The sequence below is a fragment of the Engraulis encrasicolus genome, chromosome 20 (genome assembly GCF_034702125.1).
Source record: "Engraulis encrasicolus isolate BLACKSEA-1 chromosome 20, IST_EnEncr_1.0, whole genome shotgun sequence".
NCBI classification, from domain to species: domain Eukaryota; kingdom Metazoa; phylum Chordata; class Actinopteri; order Clupeiformes; family Engraulidae; genus Engraulis; species Engraulis encrasicolus.
In genome coordinates this window covers 39,271,947-39,293,630 of record NC_085876.1, presented here as the reverse complement: position 1 = coordinate 39,293,630, position 21,684 = coordinate 39,271,947, and the positions used below count along the sequence as shown (strand labels likewise).

At 42.8% G+C, this 21,684-nt stretch overlaps 1 protein-coding gene across 1 annotated transcript in view; it reads right to left on the bottom strand.

Moving 5' to 3' along the window:
* Positions 1-17,696, bottom strand: part of LOC134436616 (regulating synaptic membrane exocytosis protein 2-like) — a 165,722-nt gene extending 148,026 nt beyond the window's left edge. The window contains exons 1-2 of the mRNA XM_063185919.1: positions 17,578-17,696; positions 16,820-16,822 (exon numbers count right to left, since the gene is read on the bottom strand). Of these exons, the coding sequence (XP_063041989.1) occupies positions 16,820-16,822; positions 17,578-17,696 (122 nt within the window). The remainder of the gene's footprint in view (positions 1-16,819; positions 16,823-17,577) is intronic.
* Between the last annotated feature and the right edge of the window lie 3,988 nt (positions 17,697-21,684).

Genomic DNA, 21,684 nt, shown 5'->3' with positions numbered 1-21,684 from the left:
GGCAGGATTTTGTGCTTCTAGGCGGGTTTTGAGCATTTTTTTGGGCTGGAAATCATCAGTCTCATCTGGCAACCCTGTGTGTGACTAACCCAGGACAAAACTCCATAAACTGCCCAAGCCGTTAGATGTGAACGCAACGTGGCTCCCACACTTAATTCTCTCACACTCTGACACATGGGTAGATGACGTGACGTGCAAATTTTGCTGTCGCAGGCTCTTAAAATGAAGTAAATTCATGCTTTCAAAATTGTCAATGCTTTAAATGATTAAACTAATGTCGTTGTTGTGAAAAAGTAATGTGTAATAAATCCAGAGCTTAAATAAGTATACTTAATTTTGAGTCAAATGTCACATTTGTCCTATGGTGTGACTGAGGCAAGCCTGGTTCTCCATATAAAAACATTTTTAAATAAATAATCAAAGCTCAGTCATTTGTCTAAACAACCCTGGCATGTTTTTCAAGGTGTCTATTTTAGCAAGTGGCAATGCTTAATTTTTTTCCTGTTTTTCTGAGACTGTATGGACTTATGAAACTTTGTCGCAGAAAATAATGTCCTGTGGTGTGACATCATTTTTTTGGTTAATTCTGTGGATAATTATCTATTGTTGAAGCTCCAGCTGTACATAAATTGTGACTTTAGACCCTTAAGAAGCCAATGGCAAGGGTGGATTTTAGATTTTTTTTTTCAGAGTTCTTCAGTCAATCAATTATGTTTTGCTACCACAAGATGTATTCGTTTTGTAGTCCTTTGGTGTGACAGCCATAAAATACATTTTGACAATAGTGTATATTTTTCACATTTTTTTCTTATGTAGATGTATGAAAATGCATCTTACTAAAGGTGAAATTGTATTTCAGTTGGCAACGACATGGCTTTAAATTAACTCAAAAGCTCAAAAGTCCTATGGTGTGATGGTAAAAGTCCTATGGTGTGATGGTAAAAGTCCTATGGTGTGACACTTTGGAGTATCACACCAAAGGACAAACAGGTCACACCAATGGACTAGATATTTGAGAAATAGCTTTTAAAACAACTGGTAGTACATATTTTTTTGTTTTGTTGTTTGACTAGATAAATATTGTGTATTCAAATTACTCATTCCATTATTGGCCTTTGGAATTTATATTTTGATGCATTGTTGATGAATATTTGCTATTGATTTTAGATACTGTCAAATGATATAAAATGTCATTAATGGTGCTTTGAAACCATAAAATATAACGGTAACAGTGAAGGAAAGATCAGTGAGAGAGTATATAGAGGAGTATAGATGAATAAAGTCTGCTGTGGAGAGCTCAATATACAGCATAAATGTGCTGTCCAGCTTGAGATACCAAACAGGCACTGGCCACTACACACTACAGGTTCAATGGTGTGACAGTCATAGCATACCTACAAAAGTGTGATGGTCATGCCAAGGTCACCCTTCAGTATGAGTCTTATGAGCTCTGCAGGTTACATTCAATGACCGCATGGCTGTCATTAAGAGTTACGATAGGCTGATAATCGACGATTCAAAGACTTATAAGTGTAAAGTGTAGGTCCATATTGACTACAACATTATATTAAGATCAAAAGACAAAATAATCATGTTGATATATTTGTTTCTGGCTCAGTTTTGCATTTCTGTCCTTTAGCGTGACATGAATGTCCTACGGTGTGACATGTTTTAAACGCTCAAATATTTGTTTGAGCTAAACAATATGTTTGATAAACACTGAATATTGCATTAGGGAAGAACAAATTATCGTCCCTGAAAAGTTAGTATAAATTCGGACAATTTTGAACATTTAAAAGAAAGATATGCCTGTTTTTCCTCAAAGGTTTCTAATAATCTCACATCTAATGGGAAAAAAATACTTAAATGGTCATTTCTCATTAAATTAAGACTTTAAAAAATTGCAATAAATATGAAGAGTGTAACAATGTTCATAAAACTCCATCAAGCCATTTCTACATTACTTAATATATTTATTTCTTAACCACACACCAAAGGACATATTTTCAGCAAATTGCTTTATCAACGTAAATAAATAATCAATGAATAGACCAACATTGTGACCACTTGGATTTTTTGAAAGATTAATTGCTGCACTACGTAGACATATACTTTTTTCCCTCATAAACAATGTTTTGTGAAAAAAATGTTTTTTGCTGCCTATCCGTCATCTACCCACACACACACACACACACACACACACACACACACACACACAAACACACACACACACACACACACACACACACACACACACACACACACACACACACACACACATAAACACATACACTCGCACGCACACATACACACACACAGACACACATACACACCCGTGCACGCACACACGCACAGCGGTTCCCAAAACTTATCATTATGAGTGCCTTTGTAGTCGCGCAATTGCGGCCGATTTTCATCTTTTATCTGTCACTCAGACAGACAGAGCTGCTAAAATGAGAAAGGGGGCTGCTTGTGCTGCTGCTCTGTAAAAAAAAAAAGAATTGTTGCGTTATCACACACGCCTTCACGTCTTCAACGCATCGATAATTAACACAACAAAATGACAATAAGGCTGGTCGGCCGGGGTTGTGTGTGGGGGGGTTGGGGTGAGGTTACAGTTTGTCGAAAACCAAACCCAGGTTGTTTAAAACCTCTTAGCGCAGCACTATGAGTCTCTGTAATGTCATTGCAATGTTGTTATGATGTAGTTAAACATTTTCAGCAAGTGAATAGGGTCGCCGGCGACCCCAGCTGCAATAAGAGGCTACGGGACATTTCTGATGTTTGATGTTGGCACTGAGAAGGCGGAGTATGAATCTGGTCCAAACACAAGCCTCTTGCTCATCAATCTTGCTCAACAGCATCCTTACTGTCTCTCTCTCTCTCCTTCGCTCTCACAACATATTCCTCTCTCTTTCGATCTTTCAATTTCTCTCACTCTAGCTGTTGTACCTCTCTCACGCTATCTATGTCTCTCTCTCACACACACTCTCTATCCATCTATCAGTATCACTCTTCATCTAGCCCAGTGGTTCTCAAACTTTTTGTGTGAAGTACCACCTGAGAAAATATTGACCTCTCCGAGTACCACCTTGACAACCAACATTAGAATATCGCAGTAAAGGCCTTCCATATTCACTTTTGCCAGTCAATACAGGAGAGGTTCATAATGGTATCAACAGCTACGGTCACATTCAATGCAAGTTTTTTTTAAAAATGTCTTGCTTGCCTAGTATTATTCTGCATTATGTTTTCAGATTCATACAATTCAATATTACAAAATGTGAGACCAACGTGACATTTTCAACTGCAACAATGATCAGCCTTCAAATCAATGCACAAAAAAATAATTCTTCCAAGTACCACCAGAGATGTCTCAAGTACCACCAGTGGTACACGTACCACAGTTTGAGCACCACTGATCTAGCCTACCTATCAATCAATCCATCTGTCTCTCTCTCTCCCTCACTCTATATACCTCTCTCTCACACACACACACACACACTACTGTATACATGTCTCTCAATGTCCCCCTCCAAAAAAAAAATCTTCTGAAGTGACTTTTTTCACCCGTTATCAAAGGTAGAGAGCTCTGTCAAGGCACACTGGAAACAGAACTGAGCGCGCTCGATGACAGCCAATCAGATCGGCTTCGGCAGCAGCAAGATGAAATGGCTCTCAGGGGTTGCACAGCACTTCGGAATATTTCTCTCCTGGCATTGCCTGGCTCTCGTCAGAACCTTCTGTATTTCCGCACAGCTTCATGAGCTCATTCAAGGTTCTGATCAGGCTTACCACATGTTCTTTACGTATGTATCGCACGCTAGTGCATTCTGCATGGTGATACTACGCCTTTTGAATTTAAGGCGTATTCCTCAAACGCAAACATGAAAAATGAAAAAAGGTCGCACCATGCATAGGTTTCTTTATTACACAGAAGCGTTTCGGCGCTCTGCCTTCCTCAAACGCAAACATGCACATGTCACTTCCTTTATCCCAAGGAAGTGGGATATGCTCCATAACGTTTTTCTCCACATACCCCCCTGTAGTATGTTTGCATACCCCTTTTGGTGCGCGTACCCCTAGTTGAGAAACGCTGGACTAGTCCATCTCCACCCTCCACCCACTAACCTCCATCCAACCTTGCTCCTCCGCCCCCCCCAAAACCCCAATCCTACATGCACCCATCCCACACTATCCCATCCTCCACACCAGTGGTTCTTAACCTTTTTTTCTGAACGCACCCCCTTAGCTGTTCCCAAGACAAGCCGCAAACCCCCATCCCAAATGTCTTCACGTGCATACGCACCAAATTAATTTAAGAGATTAATTACAATGATTCTTACTTTAGACATTAATGAATATTTTAATGAATATATATGGGGACGAAAACATGTTTAAATTTGGTCTTAATTATAATGTTTGGAAGCAGAATTTTGGTCACAACCTCAAAACATACAAAATTCCGTGCACCCCCTGAAATCTCTGGCGCACCCCCAGGGGGTGCCCGCATCCCAGGTTAAGAACCACTGCTCCACACCATCCACACACTATACCTTTCCACTCACAGTACTACCCACCCAATCATCCACCACAGTACCCACATACACCACCCTTATACTCTTCCACCACCCACCACCCACCGCCTCCTCTACCCTGTTCCTCTTTCCTACACCCAGTTTCTTTCTCTCTCTCTCTCCATCCTCTCTCTCGCTCTTATCCTTTCTCTCTCTCTCTCTCCATACTTTTTCTCCATCCTTTCTCTCTCTCTCTCTCTCCATACTCTTTCTCCATCCTTTCTCTCTGTCTCTCTCTCTCTCTATCTCTATCTCTCTCTCTCTCTCTCTCTCTCTCTCTCTCTCTCTCTCTCTCTCTCTCTTATCCTCTCTCTCTCTCTTATCCTCTCACTCTCCTTCTCTCCTTCAGTGTCACGCTGAGCCTTTGATATCAACATGCTGGGGATGATAAGAATCTGCAAGGGGGCTACTGGAGTTGCATCGACAAGCACAGCAGAATCCACAGCACCGCGTGCGTGCGTGCGTGCGTGCGTGCGTGCGTGCGTGCGTGCGTGCGTGCGTGTGTGCGGTGCGTGCGTGCGTGCGTGCATGCGTGCCGTGTGTGCGTGCCGTGTGTGCGTGCGAGAGAGAGAGAGAGAGAGAGAGAGAGAGAGAGAGAGAGAGAGAGAGAGAGAGAGGGAGAGAGAGAGAGTGTTTGCGTGTGCATGTGTATGTGACTGTGCTGCTGGAGTTGAACGAGTGCACCAGCGTGAACAAGTGCACCAGCAGCACCACACCTGTTTGGGAATTGGGGCACTACTGACTCAAAACTGAACAGAAGGAAGGAGAACAACACACATAACAGACATAACGCTCGAACCAAATGCATTTCACAACCTCTAAATTTACAATTCATTCATAGCTGATTTTAACAGTTTGAACAGCTCAGTAGTAGTGGGTTGAGTACGTTGGCGTCCATACCACATGTCAAGTAGGCTAATGTATGTAAGTAATCTATGAAAGACCCCAAACAAAGACCATTTCATAATATCAAGTCTCCAATCATTGGGAATTTCACGCACTAACAAGGCTAGAACACTTGACATTGGGAAATAGTGAATGTCTCCAAAAACCTTGGTGCGGTGATTGATGGCCAGCTGTCTGACCCAACATGCTCTACAACTAGTGGTTCAGTCTATGGTCATGTCCCGCGAGGACTACTGCAACTCCCTCTTGGCTGGTCTACTTGCTTGTGCGATAAAACCAATGGAGATGGTCCAGAATGCTAGCCTTGTGCGCCATCCTACGTACTTCCGCCAAGACACTTGGTTCCGCACTACGTCTGGTACTTCTGTGGAGCGATGTTGACCGGTAGGATTTGCGCCGGTGTTCTGACAAACGGTCCTACATTGTAATTTTATCCTACGGTAGGATGTTCTGTCAGACATGTCTGTTAAACGGTCCTACAACGTCATAGATAGACGTCAGACATGTTTGTTCAACAACTTATAAGTTAAATCCTGATTTTTCCGAAAATGTCCTTCCTGCTTCCTGCAATCGCGTCAGATGAAACAAAGTCCAGACCATGAATACGAAATGGAAATGGTAGTATTATGGGATGGTCAGGAGCAGGCTACCAGAATGCGGCGGCACATTTGGTGTTCACTCAGCCCAAAAGGGCCCACGTTACTCCTCTATTCATCGAGTTGCGCCGGCTACCGCTCGATGCCTGCATCTAGGGCTGGGCAATATGACGATATATATCGTCATAGTGATATAAAAGTGTATATCGTGACCTTTCTCCTATATCGCTTATATCATGATGATAATTTTATCAATTTTATAAAATTGAATATCATTTAATTACATTTCATGTTGTCACAATACACACTATAAGTTAATGTAACTGTAAAAGTAAGAATAAAAAGATCCATTTTAAAGAAAGGTTGTTTTGCGACATGAAAAAATGTAGAGCAAATAAAGAGAATAACTGAAAACGTATGTAATTGTGCTATATCGTGATATATATCGTTATCGTGATATTGTTTTTTTTCCATATCGCCCAGCCCTACCTGCATCAAGGCACAAGGCCTTGACCCTTGCATGCATACAAAACCACGGCACAGAAACGGCTCCAGTTTATCTGAAATACTAAGGCCGTATGTTCTTGGAAGAGAGCTGTGCTTCTCCAAAACAAACCGTCTGTCTGTCCCTGCTTTCTGCTCACTCTAAGCCATCCCAGTCAAGTCTGCTCTCTGTCATTGTCCCTCAGTGGTGGAATGAACTCCCAGAGGCAACAAGACTACTAGGCACGTCACTCTAAACCTTCAAGAAGCAAGTTAAAACTCTTCTCTTTTGTGGCTATTTATACTGAACAGATGCTTGAGCTGACCCAGTCCCAGGCTAGACTCTATGGCATGGTGTGTGTGTATGTCAATGTACATAAGAAAAAAAAAAAACTAACCCTAATTGGCATCTGCACTTGTTGTGGTGGTAGGTGCTTGTTGTCAAGGAGGCTGTAAGTGCAGGGGGTAAACACCGCCTTGATTAATCTCATTGGCTGATGAACCATTGGGTGATTAACATCTGATGACGTACCCGATCGGTGGCCTCTAAACCTGTGACCTGTGACCAAAGATGGCAGCCGGTCACCCGTGACAACAGCAGGTCACTCTGGTGGTGTAGTGCAGTGTTTCTCAACCTTTTTTTAGGCGAGGCACCCTTTCAATTCATGAAAATTTTCAAGGCACCCCAAACCAACAAGCCGTAACATGGCATTGCATCCGATACCACAAAAGCTTAGAAAAGTAACACATTTGAGACATCACACGACCTACGTTCGAAGTTGCAGCTGACAGGGGCAACCTATATTTACTACCGTGCGTAAATGGCAGATGAAAGATTCCACTGACTAGCATTAACTTATCAATTTAGACAAATATGTATTATGTTACATAATTTATTTATCAGCCACGTTTCCGCGGCACCCCTGAGGGGGGCCCGCGGCACCCCAGGGTGCCCCGGCACCCCTGTTGAGAAACACTGGTGTAGTGTACCAATGCAGGGGTGGGGGGCAGGGACAGTAACAAAGATAAACGCACCATCATTTCATGACACAACATTCAGGACCCTGTCATTTAAGGGTCAGTGGTTACATTGCCAACGGTTACAGGGAAACTATTCCAGACCGGCCTACCATCATCATCATCATCATCATCATCATGGCATACAGTATGGTAATCTCTCTCTCTCTCTCTCTCTCTCTCTCTCTCTCTCTCTCTCTCTCTCTCATTCTATCCGATTTACTCACTCCATCACCCTTCCTCATTCTCTGATTATCTCACTTCATCATTCTCTCACTCCATCATATCTCACGCCATCTCTCTCTCTCTGTCTCTGTCTCTGTCTCTCTCTCTCTCTCTCTTCTTTATTCTATCCGATTTACTCACTCCATCACCCTTCCTCATTCTCTGATTATCTCACTTCATCATTCTCTCACTCCATCTCTCTCTCTGTCTCTCTCTCTGTCTCTCTCTCTCTCTCTCTCTCTCTCTCTCTCTCTCTCTCTCTCTCTCTCTCCAGCACTCCCTTTTGAATGCAGGAGCCACACTGGCAAGAAGAGCGTGCTTCAACTCAAGTACAAGCATCACCATTTACATCCCCGGTCAGCGCGAGACAAGAGCAGTCAGTCAGGCCCTCTCTCTACATCGATTTGCTTTGGATTCTCATTAAGGCGACTTGGCACAGAGCAAGAGTGTGTGTGTGTGTGTGTGTGTGTGTGTGTGTGTGTGTGTGTGTGTGTGTGTGTGTGTGTGTGTGTGTGTGTGTGTGTGTGTGTGTGTGTGTGTGTGTGTGTGTGTGTACACGTGAGTGCTAGCGTGCGTGCGTACATGGTGTTTCGGGGGAATAAATACTAAAGAAGGAGAAAAAAAACAGCTAGAGAGAGGGGGGAGAGAGAGAGAGAAAGAGAGACTAAATCAGATTGAGTGAAGGATGGATGGAGGGTTCTGTGCAGTAATTAATCAGGACATCTCCATCTCTATCTCCATCTCCCTCTCCATCCATCAGGTGTCGGGCAGGGCATGAAAGATGGGGCAGGCGCACAGTACTGTACTGTACAGGCTAGTGGGGTGCCAACCAAAAAACAGCATCCAAAACAACATCAAAATAGTAGTAGCAGTAGTAGAATACAGAAAGTATATTAATGTAGGCCTTGCCATGGCTCAGATGGTAGGGCACTGGACTGTTACGCAGGGGACCCGGGTTCAATTCTGGCCTGAGGTCTTTTGCCGATCCTCCCCCATCTCTCTCTCCCACTCTCTGCCTGTCACCATCTCATACTGTCCTAGCTAATAAATGTAAAAAGCCACCAAAGCAAGTATATTAATGTTGCCCATAATGCACGCCATTCCACCAGTGGAAAGCTGTTATAGTCATTGAAAAGTTAACTGCAATAGTACTAAAGTACAGCACTATGACTTGGTCAGTTCCATTCTATGAACAGCAAATATACAACCCTGTATCTTAACAGGCAATTAAACCGATATTCCGCCAATTCTGGAAATAAACTCATTTTACACCTCCCCTTGACTTCACATCATTTCACTTCAGTAGGTGACAGAGCATACATTAACTACATTTATCAGGCTATCACATTTACACATAGACAAAGTGTTTATGTGTGACTGAGTAAGAGAGATGAGCGAGAGGGAGGGGGGCCGAGAACATCACAAGAACATCAGACGACTCAGTCAGCACAGCAAAGTAACTAAGTTACTGCTATGGAGTAGGGATATCAACAATTAATCAGTATATCAATAAAAAAAACGAATCGCAATCACTGGTAATCCCCAACTCAACCCAGGTGAAATGGGCATGCGCCGAAGTGCATCTAAAGAGTGGAAACAGCTTTCAATCACCTTTGGATTAAAGTATATACACTGTAAATAGAAATTAACTTAGAATAAGCAGTTAGGTTAAATGTATCTCACTTTGAATTCTACAGTCATTTTTAGATTTATTCTTATTTTTTGAGAAACATTGAGATTTGGGGGGTCAATTAATCGTAAGTCGATCGATAAGGTCAATCAGCTAACAATTAACGTATTAATCAATCATTTGCATCCCTACTGTGGGTACGTGAGAACTGGATGTATCCCTGGTTTCAGAGAGAAATAGAAGATGAGGAGGGGAGCCAGTGTTGAGAGACAAGGAGAGACCAGAGAGGGATAGAGAAAAAAAAAAAGAAATAGAGGGACGGATAGACATTTCTGAGAAAGAAAGAAAGAAAGAGCAAGAAAGGACGAGAGCACAAAATAGTTTTCTGAGTAGTGAGTGAGAGTGAGAAACAGCGACACAAAGACAGAGAGAGAAGAAAGAAATAAAGAAAGGAAGGGTACCGAAATATGCTTAAGCACGTCGGTCGGCGAGCAACAAGGAGACAATAGGGCAGCATAGGGCTTAGTCACGCCAAAAAGAGTCAGGTTCCCAGTAAAAGCAGAGCGTTGCCAACCGGCTTCTCATTTAGCTCCTGAACACACACCCTGCGAGGCCAAAGGAACACCGGCGATCAAGTGGCCACCCCAGCGAGGCAAGGGCCAGTTACTTAAAGTGGCACGGTTTCATCAGCATTGTAGCGTGCCCAACCGACCGTTTCGCCCGCACAAAAGACTTGAGGGAATATCTCGCTGTGTTCCTCACCCCCACTGGCTGAAGTGTGTTTGCAAATGCGGGTGTTCATTCCTTGTTGATGACATAATGGATCATCAATGCTGATTTGGCTTTCTTAGTGTTTACACCCAAGATCAACAGAACAAGAACCAGCGGGGGACAAAAGGTGAAATTTTCCCGTTTATATACCCAATTGCTATTATTACAATGAATTTTCATCATTTTCAAAAGTAATTCTGAAAATAAATGACGATGATCTATGTCAAAAGCATAGAAAAGCAAAAAGCAAAAAAAGCAAAAAAAGCAAACCTTGCCTTTGTGACCATGCCTGTTTTTCCCCATAGAGTGGACTCCTCGAATGTGATGCTGCTATACGTTTAGTTAATCTAATTCTGCCACAGGCCTCAGAAGCTGCTATAGACAATTACAGAGACTGACTGTAAGGGCCACTTCATTATTACAGATCGACAAGGCACGAGGACTCCTCATTTGGGGGCAATCCATACTTCTTATAGGGTAGAATCCTTGACCCGCCATTGACAGCAATCAATACACAGATAAGACTCAGATAGATTTATTACAGTAAAAGGCAGAGAATGAGACTCTACCGTAGCTTTGTGTTGGTTGTTGAGACAGTCTTTGGATTAGCGCCAATTGCCATCGCCAAGTTAATCAGTAAACTATTAGATGTTTTTGGTGAAATCAACCATAAAGTAACCGTGGTGAAATTGGGAAGGTATAATAATGGGTAGCTTTTCTACACTTGTAAACATTTATGGTGTTGTTAAAGCAAAGCAGAATACACAAGTCAAAGGAGAATACACAAGTCAAAGGATGCCATTCAGATGTGGCCCATATGGATCCGCACACTTCTGTACACTTCCTTTCCGTACTCTTCCACGCAATGCAGGTGTACTGTACAGTGCAAACTCTTGACTATCCGAACACACACCGTACTGTACATACACCCCTGCGTAGTGTTTCTTAAATACTCCCGGGGTAAGCATGCTGTGTAGAGTGAGGGGAGAGAGCCAGAGCAAGCAAGAGCGAGAATTTCCAATTGGAATTATTTACACTTCAATGACCCGAGTTATCAGAACTACAAAAAGTAATTTCTGGGAAGGTCAGGGGACATGCTTTGCTGCTTTCCTTCTCTTGAGGGAGGGGAATGTAAGTGTGTGTGTGGGTGGGGTAGGGGGGGGGGGGTCTGCTTGATGCTTTGCCTCCTCTCCAAATCAAATTAAATGCACACTCCACGCCCATGTGGTGTAAGTGCAAAAGCACAGGGCCCCCACCCCAGCCCACTGCACCCCACCTAATCCCACCCTAACCTCCCTGCTTCTCGCTATCACCCCTGCCACTGGACTGTCTCGCTATCACCCCTGCCACTGGGGGTGAGATGCTGCTATTTTCTGGACCCTGGTGGCAGAGAAGAGAAGAGAGGAGAAGAGAAGAGAAGAGAAGAGAAGAGAAGAGAAGAGAAGAGAAGAGAAGAGAAGAGAAGAGAAGAGAAGAGAAGAGAAGAGAAGAGAAGAGAAGAGAAGATTGACAGTAACAGTAACAGTAAAGTAATGAAGTAAGTTAATAAATAACAACCAATGTTAAATGCTCAGTTGTTATTTATTACTTCATCACTTTACTATTATTGGTCCATCACTCTTACTTGTCCTGTCTTGCACTTTACGGTCAGTCTGTATATGTCAGTCCTGTGCATGTCTATGTCCTGGCATGGTATAGAGAGAGAAACGTAATTTCAATTTGCTTGTATGACCTGTGCATATGAAGAAACTGACAATAAAAGCTGACTTGACTTGACGAGAAGAGAAGAGAAGAGAAGAGAAGAGAAGAGAAGAGAAGAGAAGAGAAGAGAAGAGAAGAGAAGAGAAGAGAAGAGAAGAGAAGAGAAGAGAAGAGAAGAGAAGAGAAGAGAAGAGAAGAGAAGAGAAGAGAAGAGTCAGGATATGAGAAGACAGGACAGTCTAGGATAGGCAAGGCTAGACTAGGCTCCGATAGGATAGGATAAGGCATGACAGAATGGAATAGAATAGAATAGAATAGAATAGAATAGAATAAAATAGAATAGAATAGAACAGAATAGAATAGAAAAATAAGATTCACTTTGCTACTACCCTACAATGTTCCAACATAGAGCAATGGAACAAGCAAATGGCAAGTCATGCAGCAAAACAAAGCAGAACACAAAGAATCAGGACACCAACAAATAAGCAGGACAGTAACAAAGACCAGACAGGTTCAGCGCAGTGTGCATCGCTCAACAGTAGATAAAAAAAGAAAACAGGACAAAACCAGACAACAGACAGCACCGAGACAGAAAACAGCATAGTGCAAGATGTGTGCAAATGGGGAAAAAACACACACATTGGTGCACATCTCTGGCATGGTCTGTGCTTTTTCCTGCTTCTGTGAAAAATAAAGACCCTGAACACTGCCAACACCATCCCAAGGATTGCATTGCACCCAGGCCTGTCACAAATCATGAAAGCAACCTAGGCAATTGTCTACAGATAATGGTAATGACTGAAAGTACTTGCATTCAATTGCAAGCAATGAGTGAGGCAGCACCTCCCTAAATTCCAACGACCGATGCAATACTGCTAGCGACATACTGTATCTCTCTAGGTAGCCCCTGCCCAACACTTTGAAGACAAGAATGGGGAGGGGCGAGGTTTGCCGGCTCTTTGCCTAGGGCTCCCAAATACCTTAAAATGGCCCTGATTACGTTGAGAATGTGTAATACTGTATTATAATTTATAGTATTATATTACTATATCACATTGTTATATCATAGCAGAGGAACATTAAAATGCAATACTGTATTGTGTTATGTTTACCTTTTGAAATAATAAAAATACATGTAAAAAAAAACACTGGTTGCGAAATGTAATGTTTACGCAAACGAAACAAAATAAATAAATAAGCAAATGAAAGAGGTTTGTGCAGGTCTTAAACATCTGGAGTGTCTCTCCATGGGCAGCCAAGTGAGGATGCGCTAAACTGAAGTGCTGACAGCCGAGAAGTGATATACAACACAAACATGTACACACACACACACACACACACACACACACACACACACACACACACACACACACACACACACACACACACACACACAACACACACAAAACACACAAATACATAAGTATACACACACACACACACACACACACACACACACACACACACACACACACACACACAGAAAAAACAGACACAAATACATAAGTATACACACACACACACACACACACACACACACACACACACACACACACACACACACACACACACACACACACACAACAACAACAACAACACAGACACGCACACACACACGCTAAAAAGCTCTCTCAAGACAATTACATTTGTCGCTCCAAAGCGTGCCGCAGTAGGCAGCTGTGGTAAATGGACGGCATTTATATAGCGCCTTTCCACTCCTTTACGCACACTGTTACGCAACAACTAACCATTACGGAGACAAACATACACTTTGTGCTAACATTTTGTCCAGTAACGCCACACAAAACCTCCTAACCTGTATAGAGTACCTACAGTAGGCCCTATAGTTCTCAGAAGAATTGACAACATGCAGTGTGGAAATCTGCCCAATAATGACACCTCAAAAAATATATTGTATCTACTGTACACACAACTGTATCTACTGCAGGGCTTTTTCTGAACGGGGAAATAGGGGCGCTCCACCCTCATACCTCCGTGTGTGCACCCTCATACTTCTTTTTTTTTTAAATATATAAATTACTTTTTTGAGCGCCCCTAGTAAATTCCCCCCTTCACCCCCCGCAACCTGCCATGTTGCTCCCTCATGCCAAAAATTCCTAGAAAAAGCCCTGTACTGTACACAAAATACTGTATCTACCTGTAACTAAAGTGTTCCTGTGCAGTCCGCCCACAAACCCACCTCCCAGTCAACGCTCCAGTTTGGGTATGGGATAAAGGTGTGTCGTTCATGAACGAGCCGGTTCTTTTGATGGGAATGGGACGATGGGAACTGGATCACAGCTGGGGGAGCCACTCGACCGTTATTTCGTTCATTTTTCATTCATTTTAAGCATGTGACCTCGACCAGAGTAATTAAATTTGGGAAAAAACACAATTGTTTGCCTCAAAGAGAGGCAAAAACGGTCTTTAGAAGCAGGAGAATAATCAGTTGTTGTTTGGACAAAATTACCTTGAGGAGGAGTCAAACTATTACATTCTTAACACTGAATAAATAATTTAAAAAAGAGCCAAAAGAGCCAGTTTTTTGAACGGCTCTTTGACAGGAACGAGCCACTAAGAACCGGATCCCGACAAAGAGCCATAAATCCCATCTCTAGTATGGGAGGCACAGCACGATACCGCTGAGCTAAATGGCCAATCCAATAGCTCAGCGACTGTATGAGGCTCCGGGACGGAGGTTTCACTAACATTCCACGCCACACTCTGCTAGTTGGCCTCCATTACATGCCTAGCTACAAACCTACCTGCCACTGTTACCGAAGACTCAATATGGTAACCAAAATAAATACTTCCACAGGTCACCAATGCAATTAAATGCGATTAAATTCTAGTCTCCTATATGGATGTGACTTTTTAAAATACTGTGTTCCCTACACATGGGTTACACATTTGTAAACATCCCCAGCTGTGCACCCCTGGCCGAGGCCCTCTTCAACTTCTGATTGTTGGAAGCTGCTGTCGGTCAAAAAATGAGAGCACATGGTTGGCTGCTTAGCATCTTGCCCCTCCTCACAACACTAATGTTTGTAAACGTGAAACCTATGTATTGAACTGTCTCCGAAATAAAAAAGGGTCGTGGCAGCTAATAGACATGCAAGCTTAGAGCCTTATGTCATATTGTATTGATTCCTTGTCAATAGTCTCTGTTGCTACGTCTGCTGCTAGCCTACTAACCATAGGAGACGAATGCAGTGAAGTGAAAGTGAAAGCCCACCAGGGAAACTCCCAACTCCCATTGTCATACAGCACACAAGTGCACACTGCACACAATGAAATTGCATTTATGCCTCACCTGTGTGAGGGGGCAGCCCCCAATGGCACGCCAAGGGAATGTAAATGGACTGCATTTATATAGCGCCTTTCCACTCCTTCGAGCACTCAAAGCGCTTTACATTGTATGCCTCACATTCCCCATTCACATTCACATTGACACACCGGTGGCCGTGGCTGCCACGCAGGGTACCACCATGCCACCAGGAGCAACTTGGGGTTAAGTATCTTGCTCAAGGACACAACGATGGAGTCAGGTTGAGCGGGGCTCGAACCTGCAACCTTTAGGTTGTCCAACGGCTCCTCTACCACCTGAGCTACCACCGCTAATGGAACAATCACTATTAGCACCTTTTGATCCAAGGGGCTGAGCGACCGGTGTAACCAGGGCTAGTGTGGCAGCACGGTACCATGCTTAAGGGTACCTCAGTCAAGGAGAAGGATGGGGGAGAGCACTGGTTAATTACTCCCCCCACCAACCTGGTGGGTCGAGAGTCGAACCGGCAACCTTTGGGCTACAAGTCTGATGCCCTAACCACTTAGCCATGACTGCCCTGGACAACTGGGCATCTGTCCAATAACAGAACGCAACACAAAACCCTGTCCACCACTTCGCTGTACCCATCTAGACCACTGTTATTGTGCTTACGGTAATAGCTACGAGCCATAGCAGAGGAATGGTGGAGGTAACCAGACCCCCTGACTGTGCAAAGAATCAACTCTTTCATCCACCCAACACACACACACACACACACACACACACACACACACACACACACACACACACACACACACACACACACACACACACACACACACACAAGCACCTGTATAATTGCTTTAGGGAGCGTTCAGGTCCAGGGCCTGGATTCAGTTGCAGTCTGGCCTCCAAATTCTGTTGAGTTGGCAAATGACTGAGGAGTGTGCTGGGCATTAGAGGAGAGGAGAGGAGAGGAGAGGAGAGTGGATGACTGTGCTCCTCTCTCTACTTTTGCTGTTTGGCCACTTATTCTTCGACCCTTTCCGCTCACACTCACACACACACACAGTATTAAAAAGTTGCGTTCATTCAGCACTTAGGGAGTGCCCTGGGACCAAATAAAGAGTAAAAGATGATAAATCAACTCTCAAAGTGTTGAATGAATAATGCAAAATTGACAGTGCACTGCACACGCACACATCCTTTTATATGTGCAGCTTTTACAGTAACAAACACCTTCCTACACATCACATGCACAAATAAATGCATAGACGTACAAACAGTTAGTACGAGCAGTAGGTACGGTACATGAGTACATCCATACATACGACATACTGTACATACACGCATACAGTACCGGTACATGGTACGGTACATGGTATTTAGCCCCCTTCCTTACAGGAGTGAGATACAATATACCGGTAGTTAAATGGCATGACAGCATGACATTAAATGCAAATGTGTGTCAGCTCTTACAAAAAAGGGGCAGCATTTAGTGTGTAAAAAATCCAAGATTCAAGCTATTGTTCCAATATTATATTGTAATGCTGAATCAAATGTGGTCTAAACATTGCATAGGTTTACTATTACCATAGATACAAATAAGACATAAGAAGGTGTTTATGGCCTTATTGGCATTAACCTACTGTAGTATAGAGTGGGAGGAATATTACATTACTTTTGAATCCAATATAGTATAATAACTTGATATTCACAGCTGGTAAGAGGGAGACAAGCATATCAGGCAACCGAGAACCGAGATGTGACTTATCCATATGTAAATGAAAACATTGGAAGGCCACGCACAGTAAGAAGGAAAGCTAAATGAAGTTGTGTTTTTTTTCTTTTGGTCTTATGGTAGTCAAGGCTCTCAAGTAAGAGCCATGGTTGTACTCGTATGCTTTCCATAGTGAAAGTAGGTTATGCCACGGCAGCATGATGTACAGATCTTTAAAAATACATCAGTTACATCTTGAAATAGTTGCTGGAGGGAGTAGTTCTAAGGCCGAGAGAGGACAAGCAATCTGTGATAGAAGCCCAGAGAGCTTTCATCCACCTTTAAAGTTCCCTGCAGCTTACCAGAGAATCCCTCGCAGTAACTATGGTTTCTTACATAATCTGAAAGTGAGGAGGAGGTGGAGGTAAGGCTTCTACCTTTATAGTGAATGGGATGTGCAGGCTACATTTTAACTAAATGAAACAACAGTTACGCATGCTGGGTTTCCTATTATATGGGGTGTATTTATGAAACGATAACGCTTTAAAATGTACACAAATGCACTGCCAAGTGCAGGTATTATAATATCAGTGTGTCAATACCTTTAGCATGACGCTGAACTGTTAAAGCATCGCATTTGGTTACTGAGGGAGACATCCGTGTCCCTTTAAAATTACACTCACCCGAAATGCAATGACTGATCCAACAGCTCAGTCTGCAGGACGTTATGAGGTGGTGTGACAGATCCGTTAAAGTGAGCCAACACAGAGCTACATAACTGTCGCAATGTCTCGAACTGCATTTCCCGAGGCTCTCCCGAACGTTCCTTTCCTCTCTACCTTGCAAAGCGTCTCTCTTGAATTGACCCTTTCGGGTAGAGCGCCAGTCCACCTCCCCAACTGATCTGCCGCCGCTACATCCAGCTGCTAAATCCAGCGCTAATACATTGATCACGTTCCATATTTTCTCTGATTTCGGCAAAGGAAGCGTTTCATGGAGAGGAGGTCGGTTGGAGACGTCTCCCTCATTCTCCAAACTTACGCGCGACCCCGGAACAGTAGGCTACATTTTCGACCGATCGGTTTGTCCGAGGCGTGGGCGGCAGAAGGAAGCTGAAGAAGTAACGGCGCATATTTAGCAGTCGCCTCGGTACTGACACCTCCATACACATCATGTAGGCTACCACCCTCCCTCTGGTTAATTAGCTGCTATGGCTATCAATATCACGAATGCAAACATAGACCACTCGTTCATGCATGCCGTCCCACAAATGACTGGGCGTAGAGCTGTCCCGCCACCTTTGTACAGCGCGCACTGTAGTGATGGACGAGCTGGACCAGAAACAAGGAAATATGGGAGGAGACCGGGATGGAAGGATGTGGTGCTGAAATCCACTAAGTTGGAAGCGGCTTATCATTTATCACTACATTAACAGCACGCGCTCCACAAGGGCCGCGTGCACAATATGCAGTCGCGAGATGGTCTGCTGCATATTAGCTTAGCCTACCTGACATGGCCTTGATACATATTAAAAAATACTTTTATTTTCATTTTTAAAAAATGTCGTTTCACTTCATATGTCTCTTTTGTCAGACATATTGGCCCCTTAATGGTGTCATTCAAATGTGAAATGTTGTATGAGTTAAGGTTACATAGCATGACATCTATTCATCTGTAAACATGTTGAATTAATATAGACCTTGCCCTACCAAACTCCCTATTTCAAGGCAGTGTTTCTACATATAGCCACATTATTTTTGCCATTTCTGTTTCATCATTGTGCATGTCACAGGAGGACACTTTTGATTCAGGTTTAATTTCACATTATGTAAACTCATCACCAATCAAGCCAAGCAAGCACATGAGGAATTAAATAAAATACTGTGTGACCCAGCATTAAAATGAGTTTCCCTTTGAGAATATCCTAATAAATCCAGGTTTACACAGCACATTTCCTGTAGCGAGTTTCCTGTAGCATAAGTTTTGTCAACCTGGTTTCTGCTTCTGATAAACCACTGACGTATCTATTCCGTGTCAATGGATTAAACTCTTTGTTTCTTCCCTTTAGTATTGTCCAAGGTCACAAGAACATCAGGATATCCTTCAGGGAAAATACCACCAGGATTCAGGAAGGTCTTGATGGGCAGCCATAGTGGCGAAAGTAAAGTTCACTCATGTAAATGTAGGTGCTTTGTATTGTATTTCTACCTCTCTCTACCTCTGTCACACTCACTATCTACCGTACAAACTGTGTTTGTTAAATGCGTTACCACCTCCAAACTGTATTTATTCTCTTCATAAAACACCAAAAGGGCATTTTGGTGAGCATGTTGGTCTCTCTCATCCATCCATCCATCTATCTCTCTCTCTCTCTCTCTCTCTCTCTCTCTCTCTCTCTCTCTCTCTCTCTCTCTCTCTCTCTCTCTCTCTCTCTCTCACACACACACACACACACACACACACGCACATACACACACAAAACTACTCAGCATCTCTCTTGTTCTCTCTCCCCAGTGTTGATCTCTCCATCTTTCCACTTTTAAAGGAGAAAAAAAATCACCCCTGAGCTCAGTAAACAAAGCCATGCCATTAAAGAGCACACAGCAGAGAAGCGGGGGGGGGGGTGCTCTTCAATCTGCTAAGGCACATGACCATTTTCCATCTTCTGCGTGTCTCCCTGAAGAACATAATGTCTAAGGGGCTGAGTTCACCTCCAATAAATAAATCAATATCCAAAAAGAGGGTATCGCTCTTTCTATCTCTCTCTCTCTCTCTCTCTCTCTCTCTCTCTACTCCACTCTGTTACACTCTCAAGCAAGAGGCCTCACTGCGAGAGAGAGAGAGAGAGAGAGAGAGAGAGAGAGAGAGAGAGAGAATGGGTAAGTGTATGCACTTGGATAGTGTTGCTCGAACCCAAAGGACCCCAAAGCATAGTTCTTTTAAACTCTGAAACCAGGGCTCAGTGAACTAAGGACAATTTCAATCTTTAAAAAAAAACTATGACAATGGCCACATTTACTTGATGCTTTGAATACTGAATTAATAATTGACAATTAATTAATTTACAATTAAGTTCCATCGAGTGTACATTGGACTTTCATTTAATTCCGAATTGGGAGGTGTTTACATGATGTTTTCAAAGCGGAATGCAGTTTTATTTGGAATTACATGGAGTTAATTCGGAATGAAATGTCCCATGTAACCAAGGCCACTGTTATAGAATCATAAAAGTTTAAATATTGGGAAATACCAATACCAATGATTAAAAGTTGTTTAACTTCATCATTCGTGTCTTTTGGCAAAAAAAAGAGTGTGATAAAAAAAGGGCACGCCACGTAACACCACTTTGTAAAGACTTTTTTCTTCAGCAGGCAGTTTGATGCTGAATAATCAAACGGCGAACTGGACTCTGCTGCACCTGACCCAGATACACAGATACACGAGAGCCAACTTGCTAAGTAGTAGGCCAGAAACCATGACCAATGGCCGGCACACCAATTCTCGCCCTCAACACAGCTGGGTTATAACAGTGCGATTTGTATATACATTTTAGTTAAAGGTAAGAGAGACAGTGGAATAAAAAGACACATGTCTGAATGATTGCAATGTGCTGTAATAGAACTTTTAACACAGTAAGAGAACTATAATCATCAAAGTACATGGAAGTCCTTGTGCACAGGTGTTCAGGTGCAGGTGTAAGGCAGGAAAACTTGATCATTGTGTTTCACAGCGCCTTAAGGTTTGCTGTTTGAACCTGAAGACACACTGAGCGAAACATGTTGTTCGCTCCAAAAAAAATAAAGAGAAAAAAGAACAGTATCATGTGTGCAGTGTTTAATTAACTTTTCATACAAAACGATAATCATGTTCTAGTGCATGTTCAGTAGTTAAATAATAAAAAGGCCTAGCACACATATCTGAATGATAGTAATGTACTGTGATACAACTCAGTAAGCTGTGTACATGGCATCATCCTCCCTGCTAAAAGGCTGACATCAATTGTATTGACAGTCTCCCTGACCTTGTATGGAGCAAAACATTTCGGAGTAAACATTCCCACCATTAGCAATGCCATGATCATTACCCAAAGCATCGTCACTGCCTTTCTGTACAAACACAAGTGACATGTCTGTTACACAATAGTTTGTTTGTCAATGGTCCATCTGCAGGCAAATAGGACCTGCCAAAAATGCTGCCTTGTTGTCACTATGAAGGCAACTGTGCCTCAAAAAAGATTGTGTCCAAGTTCCAACACTATAGTATGTACGTATTGGAATTGGTTAATTCTCGTCTGGCAACTGCTTTTAAATTTCTTCACACACACTTTACAGATCACCAGGCATCGTCATCATCATCATTGTGATTAGAGATGGCATCCATTCTCTATGACTGTAGAAAAACAACACTTTGATTTTTTTTAAGCCAGAATGACATTACATGACTCGCCTCTCAAACTTCTTGTGCACAAGCACATTCAAGCTTCAGTATGAAGTCAAAATGGTCAGCGGCCAGCTATATTGGACAAATAAATCACCACCAACATCCATGCCGTCACATCAAGGTATATGCAGATGATCAAATCCTACAATGGCCCATTGCAACTGATGCATTGTGTTTGGGATTCAGTAGCCCCATAGTGCACGCCGTACCTCCTGTGGCACACTGTAATAGTCATTACAATAGTCATTACACATTGTAATAGTCAAGTTAACTTCCATAGTACTACACCACTATGACATAACACAAGGCCTTTGCTAATACACTACGACTTGGTCACTGCCATTCTGGTA